Source organism: Argentina silus (assembly GCF_951799395.1).
Source record: "Argentina silus genome assembly, chromosome: 2".
Lineage (NCBI taxonomy): Eukaryota > Metazoa > Chordata > Actinopteri > Argentiniformes > Argentinidae > Argentina > Argentina silus.
In genome coordinates, this window is record NC_139656.1 from 12,714,390 (window position 1) to 12,725,198 (window position 10,809).

Consider the following 10,809-nt stretch of genomic DNA (forward strand, 5'->3'; position numbering starts at 1 on the left):
CAAATTCAAAAGGCATTAGACTCGTCAGTACTCGTGTGATGACGTAGCGAGAGCTATTTAGGGCTCGGGAGGTGAGGAAGTTGTAGGCCGACTCTCTCGCAGCCTCTCCCAGATACGATTAGCCACACGAATAGACAATTCCACAAAAGAGTCAAAGCCATTTACAGTCTCTTGTGAAGCCAGGTAATCCTTGATGGTGAAAAGCGGTGACAAGGGCCTCGAGTTTCCACCCGCTGTCAACCACGAGGGTGCGAAACTCGACCGCAAAGTCCGCCACACTCCGTAGGCCTTGGTGGAGCTGAAGGAGCCTGTTGGCCGCCTTGCATCCACTGACGGTGTGATCGTATACCCTCATCTCCTCATGAATAGGTGGTAGCTGGAGCATAAGGATGTCTGCTGGCCCCAGACAGATGTGGCCCAGGAGAGGGCCCTGCCTGTAAGTACTGAAATGTCAGTACAAAATGAAGAGTCTAACGCCAAATCCATCGATAAGTGGGGCTGGGAGGAGGTTGCATCCAGTGAATTTTGCCAGCACCATGGATTCGAGGAGGGGCTTCAATTGCAGGCGGGGATTTGTCAATCTGTGTGTGTGTGCGTGTGTGTGCATACACATGCTGTGTGGTGTATGAGCTTGATTTTACATGTTAGTTTATGCAAGCTGTATTATCTCTGTCTGTCTATATCCAATGCGAATCTCTTTGTTGGTAAATATCCAGTATTTTCTACATATATTTACTACAATATACAGGTAAATATATATATGTGTGTGTGTGTACACACTGTTTGTCTTTCAACATTGATATCCTCGCACTGAAGGGAAGGTGGAGTTGCTGAAAACCTCTTAAGCACATTATCTAGACTCAGTGCCCCCCCTCCCTCTCCTCCACTAGCTAATACCCGGGCAGGGCTCCAGCCGTGGCTAAGTAGGCTACACCACAGCTCTGCATACGCTCTCTGAACTATGCACCTGGGCCAGTCCTGTCTGGCGCTGTTTACTGCAATAATGCGGCAGCCCAGGCCCTGCCTGAAGAAATGCTGACAGTATGAGAAGTTTCTCTAGCAGGGAGCAGGTTTTTGATCTCTCCATTTATTTAGCCTGAGGAGACTCAAGTGGCCAAAGTGGTGGTTGAAGATGGCTGAAGATCTCGGCCTAGCGACAAAACTTGAAACATGCAGTATATACAGTTATGTATGCAAAAGTCTAAGCCACTGAAAATAAGTGCAGACTTTAAAGACTGCTTTAACTGGTGTGATCAGCTTTGCGGAACTGGTAACAAATGGTTACTAATTACAGTAGGCCTGTACACAAGTGATCAATATGTTTCCTGCACTCAAAGGTTGCCTAGCTGTTGCATTCTTACTGTATGGCACCAACATACATATTGTATTGTACAATCCTCTAACTAACATTTCCTGGGTAGCCAAACATGAATTTGCACAAAGGGACTTTTCCATCTCCCACACTCAATTACATTCTTCAATTGTGTACAGGAGGCCATAAAATTGACTTCAAAGAAGGAAAGAAAAAATGTAAATCATCAAGAAATCATTGAGTGCGCTGCTCCCTGTTCCTCAGTTTAGTGAATCCCCACTCCTGTAATCCACTGAAGATGAGATTATTTTCATCAACAAAAAAGCAAGCACATGAATGTAGGCCAAGCTGTTTCCCAGTGCATATGCTCAAGACAATGCAATGAAGTACAATGCCAGCGAAATGTGTCTTGCTCTTTTGGCTGTTAAGATTGGTAATTTACAGGGGGTTTATATGATTTGGTATGTTTACCCACGTGTTTTGATAGCTTGAGTCAGCCCTTCTCTGGCTTATAAGGGAAGGTAGACGACGCAAATCTGAAAAAAATGATGCCATTTATTCATATGGGTGGTGAAACTGCTGTCAGCAAAACTGGCCCATTTCATTAGAGCTTGGGCCAAATGGGCCCTGTGGCAATGGAATAAGCGCCTGAAAAGGTGTAGCGAAGTATATAGCCAATTCTGACAGTGATCATATTTTGTTAACAGGAACTGGAAATTACACAAACAAACAAAAATGTAACAACACAAATTCCAACCCCACGGAGGGAATCTTTTTGGAGATGATGATTGGGTTTTTGTGATTAGAGTTTTCTCTGAGGGGATAAATAGGGGTTGCCAACTAGTGATTTTTGGCTGCTGTGGGTTAATACCTTAACTGCCAGGCACCCCCCAGCTCAGGAGTCGTGGCAAATTCTAGCCTTGGATTTGATAGAGATTTTGGTTCCTAGCCAGACCAATGTTAAATGGAGGCACAATGCCATTAACCCCTGACAATGGGGGACAGAAATAGCTGACGAACAACTGTCTCAAAGACACACCTCAGGGCAAACCGACACTCCCTCTCCTTGCTTCATCATTGATAAGATTTTACAAGAAAGAACAGGTTCTCCTTTTAATGATAAGCAGAATAGGAGAGATGCAACATTAATTGAATTCAGTATTAATTTGCATAATGGCTAAAAACCTTGTTGTTGACTTGAGTAGCCATTCTAGTAAACATTCCACATACTGTAGCTACACTCTGGCCCTGTTTCGAAACAACCCCTCCCCCTACATCCTAGAAACTTGTGTGAACCCGAAATTATTGGATAGGTACAGTTTAAGCAAGATGGCAAATATTTCTCCAAACCCATCATCTGGGGGCAAGGTTGAACCACTACAATCTTGTTTATATCCTGTCCTTTCAGATGTACATGAAAAGTAGAGGCCTCAATATCTCTGACTTCCCTTTCTTGAGTCTTTCCTTTCGATCGCATCCAAACCTCTCTTGCCTGGTAGTGTTGAAGACAATGCATGAAATTGTGTGGATCGACACAACACTAGATGACGCAAGGTGAGGGAAAAGAGAATTACAAAGAGAATGGTTAACATCCCTCTGTGAAATCAAATTATCACCTTCTCAATCTTTGCCTAGGGGTTATTTGGGGAATACATTGAATATCCCTTTGAAGGAAGCTCAAACTACTCTGCCACTAACATGGATTGACAAGAGCAGTCTTCATGTTCTACAGTTGTGTACCAACAGATATCTCTAGCTCTAATTACTATGCAGCTTTGATGTCTTTACACACATATCTGCAACATCAAAAGATATTAAATGGATATTAACACTTAAAAGTATCAACATACACCAAATCCAATGTAACCATGTGATCATGGCATTCGTTTAATGATTTTAACACATCCAGTTACACTCTCTATGGGCTCTCTATATACTTATGATGCATTATGATTAGGGCTGTAAAGTATATTAGATAAATTGAACCGATTAATCAATTAATGCTTTAGTTGACAACTCATTTTGGGAAAACATTTATCTGATTTGTATATATCAGACCAAACACAACAAGTTCAAGCTAAACTTAGTGACAATTAGCATCCATTTGTCTTCATCTATGGCAATTCACGCCATTGATTTGGAGGCCATATTTTTATTGTTAACTTGTAAAGTACCCTATTACTCTCCCACCCATTGTTAAAGGACCACTTCTGGGTTTCTGGCAAAAGGAAACTACTGTCTTGAACAAGAAATCCCAATAAAGCATCTTCTGGTGGCCGATTTTTGTAATTACATCAGCGTAAGTTCTGTCAGAAAAATGGCTGTAAACACAGAAATTCTGCTCCTCCGAAAGAGTACTGTACATGGTCAAAAGAAAGTGTGAGTTTCTCAAATTCAATCTATGCAAAATGCTTATAAGATGTCCTGATAAAACGTTCTAAGAAAAAGATCCTTGAAATGCTAATGTTGTGTACATTTTGCGTACACTTTTCATAGGCTTCCAAAATAATATTTTTGTGGCTCAAAAGTCTGGAACTCTTTGAGAGTTTTCTGCCTATATTTGTAAACATTTTCTTTAAAAAAAAAGCCATGGAAACATGCATATGGGCAACAATGCCTAACAATTGATATGAATTTTGATATTTCTATTTTTTTTCCAGATTTTTTAAAATTGAGGTCTCCTCGGGCAGCCCTAATCACTGCTTAATTTTCATGCAAGGGAAACTGGGTCAGTTGATGACATTTTTTTTTCATCAACTGACAGGCCTAATTATGATGCACTATGATCCACACCTCATGCGTCCTTCAATATCAACATTGATACCAGGGTAGAAGCCTTACCGGACTGTCTTCTCTGGGCAGCAGATACAACACAGTGGGATGCTGACAAGCAAATCAACACTTGTAACACACAGGGACCCTAACACTAACACTATCAAAAGCATCATGGAGGAACCTACAGGTCATCGCCCTAACAGTTTCCATAAAAAATGTGGCATATTGCAGAAACTGCACAAGTGATTAAGCAGAAATAGCCTGTACCAAGATGTTTGGAACATAGCATCCAGAAGTTATTGTTTAGCTGTCTCAAGCAGCTTATATTGTAGCAACCTCAATATTCTGGCCAAACTGTAGCTGGTCAGCGATACAGGGATGATAACACCACATCGAGAAGTCACATAGTTATGAGACCACATAGTTATGAGACCAGACTTGCCTGTCCATGTAGATAAGGAGCTAGGAAGACCCTCAGTCCACCCTGGTTTAATCACAACCTCAGTGCATTGTGAAATGAACACAAAATGTCTCATCATTCATTTGGTATCACACATGTGCAAACAACCGGCTACAACATAGACTTCGTAGGGTCCATATCTACCCAGTGTCATTCGAACGCTGGTTCGGTGCGACATACAAAATGACGGTAGAAAAAACACAAACTTGATTGGCAGGTAGCTTGTCTTGTTTTAAGTGAACTTGAACAGGGCCTCAGGACAATTGTGTGGATTTGATTCAGTCCAGTCACTTTGAGTTTGGTGATAAGGAGAGCCAATACATTAGGTGCCAACAAGCACTATCACTGAGAAAAGAGAGTTTGAGGGAGAGTGGAGGATTCTACCAAATGAGAGGAGGGTGTCAGGAGAGCAATGAAAATGTGTTTATCTACCTTCTTGCTGACTCACACAGATTACTATATTGTACTGTGACAGAGGCAAAAAATAGTGCGCTCGGTAAGTAATGAGGCAGTGAAGCATTACTACTTTTAGCTCCAGAGGTTTGTATTTAAAATCACAGTTACTATGAGGTTAAAGTGTTATTTGATGGTATTTGTGTAAATATTGGTTTCATCATTTAGAAATGACAAAACATGTCAGCCGAACTACAGAGGCTTCACTGCAAGGTGCAACCCACTAGTTATCAAAAAGGATGGTCAGGTAACAGTTTGCTAAAAAAGTACCTTAAAAAGCCTGCAAAGGTCTGGAAAAAGGTTGTGTGGACAGATAAGACAAAAATGTACCACAGAAAAAAGCACCTGACCAAGATTTACAGCATACCACCTCACCTCAATGGGTTGCAGACTTCAGGCTGTTATGCAAAGGATTGTCGACCAAATACTAAACATGAGTGCTTAATTTGGACATTAGATTAATCTGCCCCATTACTTTTGGTGCCCTGATATAGGGGGACTATGTATAAAAAGTGTTGTAATTTCTGAATTGTGAAAACAACATGTACAAAAATACCCTTAAATGGCAATCTATACTTTAACCTCATTTTTGTACTTAAAATCCAAACTTTTGAAGTATAGAGCCAAAAGAAGAAAAAAACAAACGTTTCACTGTCCCCTTATTTACGCAGGGCACCGCATATTAATAAAACTGCCCATAAAATTAATGAAGAGATTCTCAGCCACCTGTCTTGCCAACAAACTAAAAACTCAAAGTGAGTGGTAGACTAACAGGTCAAAATACTGATACTATGAACTCTGCAACTTGAGTGCTGAAGAAGAAATCATGCCTATACTCCTAGGCTAAAAATAATATTCAATGGAAATGTGTTTAGTCCAGGGCTTAATCTGTGTCCAGGAAATTGTCCTTTAAGGATTTAGGCAAATAAGCTTCTACATGTATTAAAATAAGTTCTAAAACTGGAAACAAAACCTCATAGTAGTTTCTCATTCAAATGAGAGCATAATATACAGTATAAAGTGTTTGAACATTCCAGGGGTTTGTCGCCTGCTAAAGTAAACATACAATTTAGTAAACCCACTGACAACAATATCTCCACTATTCTCGTCACAAACTGCAATCAGATCTACAGTAGCCCATTCACAAACAAACCCTTTCTCATTTCCCACTGGAAGAAAAAAGACCTTTGTCTCCCTTGCTGCAAGGAGCAAACACATCCTTGATTGTGTGTAAAAGAACAAATATGGTGTCACTATCACAAAATAATGACAAAATATGAGAGGAGTTCAGTGCATGATAATTCAAATATTCTAGGATCACCCTGAAGGATAGTCTCCTATCCAGTCCTGCACTATATATCATAGTTTTCTCACAAACTTAAGATAAAGTACCTAGAGCACTTCTTTGAGATCTTACTTCTTCAATTAGGCCTATACACTTGGTTAGAAGCTACAGTACTTACACTGTACTTATGTTAAAACTGAGGGACCTATTCCGGGAACAAGACATTAATCCAGTTCTCTAATTGTTAGGGTGTAAATGCAGTTTTATTTGTTTGACACAAAGGACATTGATGATTTTTTCTTTTTTTTTTAATAATCGACATGAACTTTATTAGTTTTGTCTTAACCTGGAAAACATCAAGATTAGATTTGTTTGAATGCCTTTCTCAGTCAAAGTGTTATTGTTGTGGATCATAATGCTTCCCAGCCAAGCCAAGTCATATCCTCTACTTCTACATCAAGAGGAAAATGGCAGGACATTCGGTCCCACAGTCAAGGCAACCTGCAATTAAGTTATGTTGTCAAAATCTAAAGTGCATCTGCGTGAGAAGCTCCATGTGCTTCATTATATCTTTCTGTCATATTTTGATTATGCACCTGATGAGTCAAAACTGCCAGTTAACTTGTAGGCTGGCTCAAGTTAAAAACAAAGGCAGTACTTGGAAGAGGCACATTTTCTGGAGAAAAATGTGAAGCTTTGCCCAGTAATGAAGAAAACGTTTAAACTACTGTACCTTGTTCCATTAAATTATAAGTAAAATCATGACAGTATCTTTTCATTTGCATTATATTTAATTATGCATACCCCAGTGGCTGACTACCTGTGTAATCCTGGTAATTGAGCAATGACGGCATCCAATGATTACTGATATGGGTTTCATAATTAATTAAATTTTCTTCTCTTTCTAAAGACCAACAGCCCCAAAACATGACTGGAATGACGTAGACTGAACTAATAGGATGGTGGAAGGAAACTCAATTGAATTGTACCCTTACTTCCTCTATTCAATAACCTCTATGAAACAGATGTCAAGTTGTTGCAAACAGTAGCCTAGCACTCAGAGCTGCTCCACACAAGTCTCGACCCTGCAACCTCTGAATTGCCAACACCGTGACCATTGTCTCCCAAATACCTGATGTAAACCAGCTGCACCACCAAAAAGCTATCAATTCAATGGTGAGGGTGGGGGTATTTGAACTTGAGGAGTGAGTTTACAATCTCAACTCGGTTACACTCACTCCTCTAAACTCACGACACCACAGCAACCTAAGCCATTGAGCTGAGCGCAACTACGTATCCGGGTCACGGGATAAACGAAACAGACGTCAAGTTGTTGCAAACAGTAGCCTTGCACTCAGAGTTGCTCTACACAAGTCTCGAACTTGCAAGCTCTGAATTGCCAACACCATGAATACCTGATGTAAACCAGCTGCATCACCAAAAAACTAGCAATTCAACAGCACTGGGTGGGGGTTTTTGACATGGAGGAGTGAGTTTACGACCTCAGCTCGGTTAGATCTACACTGCTCTTAAGTCAGAAACATGTCCACCCTCTCTTTTCAGGTGACTGCACTATTGGACCAGCTCTGATACCGCTTGGATATTGCATTCCCATTTCCTAGCATTAGCTATGAATTGTCCACATCCCTGATGATTCATAAGGTGAGAGCATGAATAGATCTGATGAATGTCCTTCAGAGAATGCTAACTATACTGACTGGTTGTGAGTCAGTCTAGTGAAGTGATGAGTTAATCTATTTTTACAAAAACAACCTGATGAAGTGGTATGCAAACCCTTGTGAGACAAGTGGTTGGTAACAGTTGAGTGAAATACAATGGGTCAGAATAGAACCAAATAGATAACATACATTTGTATTGTCTATCTGCACAGAAATGTGTATTAGTTCATTAAACATTACTCATGTCAGGACAAACTATGAACATAACAAACAAGAAATGCACATACATCCAACATTCAATACATGAAAATAGGCACATAGAGTATTAACAGGCCAGCAGGATATTGTAATTGTATTGAGACAAAGGGACATGGGGCTACATCGCTAGACATACAGTAACAAGCTTTCATCAAGCCCTATTGTAAGTTAGCCTGTTCTTGTTCCAGCCATCAATAAAAGCCTTGAACCTAATATCATACCAGTGTGTTACAACTGATCTATACGCAATCACGGTCCTATTCAGTTAAGATTTATTGTTTAAGTTAAAATTCTAAATGAGCTGTTTTTGTTGAGTGACTTGGTATTGCTTCTCACCTGTGCAACCCTAAGAGACAACTCGTTCAAAGGGCATGTGTGTGTTAGTCTACTCAAATCCGTGAGCTCAAAAAGCAGATGGCATTCATTGTTAGTGGGAAAAATGTAGGCCAGGTTGTCCTATCTGTGCAGGTCAGTAAATCCAGGTCAGAAACAACTATGGAATAGTCATTGAACTAATTGCATATTCATATTGTATAAAAACAAAATGCAACTAAACAGCAGAAAACAACATTGCACACTATGTCTACATTTGGCTATTGAACTGACAAATGTTAAGCCTTGAAGCCAATATCATCTCCTCCCCCCACACACATACACACACATACAACAATACTCAATGTGAGTTCCATGTTAACAATTACTGCGTCTGAATGAAATGCCTTATGGCCTATGCTAATCCCCTGAAATCCCTCTCAATAACACATATGCACATGACGGTGAAATTACCACACATAAGTCGTTTAATTACACCCGAGATAGTAAATATCAATATCTTCTAATACACAGTCAATTTTTAGAATAATGAAAAATTGCTGTCGCACAGTTATAACTTTTAAAACGTTATGAACTGGCATACGAAGTCAGAAAGTCACTTACCTGAGAAAGACGGTCTCGCCTTGTCTCACGGTAATATTGTCCATCACTGATTGGGAATCCCCTTGACTGTGGACAGGTAAACCTGCAGGGAGAAGAAACAGTAGCCTGAAAGATAGTACCACCAGGCACTTCCAAGACACAGCAAAGTATCCACAAACACCCATCTTCGTTTTAAAATCCCACTGACTGTCGGGACAGACAATACGTCCGTGGTTTTCACAGGAAATGCGTTTATCGGTCCGGTGGAGAGCGCGCGCGGGTTAGTAAATACAGTGCATCAGTTAATCCAAATCTTCTTTCCAGGTGCAGCAAGAGAGAATGTATCCTGCCTACTTTATATCAGCAGCCTATTTTGTGCAGAGTAGAATGGAAATATTTACGGATCCCTTTCCGATGGGTCTAGCTGCTTGTGTTGATGACAGAGGGCATGCAATTTCACATCCACTGAAAATGTACGGTTGGTGCAGTTTTGGACAGCACGCCGAGCAAACCCGAAACAGGTTGAAATAACGTGATACAACTTTAAACGCAGGCACCGTTTGCGTAAAGGAGAACACATATGCGTAATTATCTTGTTACAAACAGATGCGGAGTTTATTTGTTCTCCATGGAACCGAGTTTTAGTGAGCACCGCATCCCCTTAGCGCTACCGGCGTGCTCTGGGGATTTGTGATTTCGCAGGAGGGATACCACTGGTTTATTTTGACTCAAAACCGAAAACGCGTAGCCTATCATGTTCATTCCAAAGTAAATATACGCAACATCCGAGTTTGTTAATACATCTTACAGAGAAGCTCTGGCAAGAGGAAGGAGGGAATGCAAAAGGTTGTCATGGCAGCAGGGATACTGGTGAATAGCTGTACACATATGTGCGGATAGGCACTACTAGTATAAGGATTATTTTGGGATGTCAATGTCAACGGTAGGCTGAACATGGAGACACTTCCAGCTAAAGCAGTGTAGAAAAAAACAATGTTGACAAAATGGCAATATCGACAAGTTACCATAGCTCAGTGGGCAGCTTTCACAGCTTACAAAGATGCAGGTTTGAGGGCTGAATCATTCATCAAGTCAAATCATATAGCCACATGTGTCCATCAGCCACAATGACAGACAGGCCAGTCAGGAATCAGGACCACTTAGGTGAGCAATTAGCAGTTGATGTATGCAATGGGCAATTAGGACTGAGAAAAGACACTTTGCTGAATGGTAATGAAAATTCATTTCAGTGGTGGCTGAGTGCCTCTCACTCACTAAAGGGGAAAGTCCTCCATTGTCATTAGTGAGGTTGACAATGCTCGCTAATCACAGGCCTGTGTCCTTACCCTTAATCATAAACAGAGAGAGCAGGTGCCAAAGAACAATATAAACACACAGTCACTCCTTTATAACACACCAGATCACTGCAGAGAATGAGTCTGAGTTTTAAAGAGCTTAACATGAGCCACCAGGTTTTTACTGCTATTCTTGTTTGTATGTTATTACAGACCTATACAGCAGCATGAAAGCAGCATAACCCTTTTAAAGATGGCAGTGCAATGTCTCCTACCTGGAGAGTTAAAATAAGCCTACTAAATAATTCATCCTGCAAGATCCTGCATATAAAAACTTTTTCGAAATGGTGAAACCAATATTTACATTAATATCACCA

General features: G+C 40.5%; 1 protein-coding gene across 1 annotated transcript in view; it reads right to left on the reverse strand.

The window, feature by feature from the left end:
- Positions 1 to 9,322, reverse strand: part of ntm (neurotrimin) — a gene marked incomplete at both ends in the record, with an annotated part of 89,572 nt that extends 80,250 nt beyond the window's left edge. Inside the window, one exon of the mRNA XM_083689259.1 lies at positions 9,159 to 9,322. Within this exon, the coding sequence (XP_083545385.1) occupies positions 9,159 to 9,322 (164 nt within the window). The remainder of the gene's footprint in view (positions 1 to 9,158) is intronic.
- Positions 9,323 to 10,809: the final 1,487 nt, after the last annotated feature.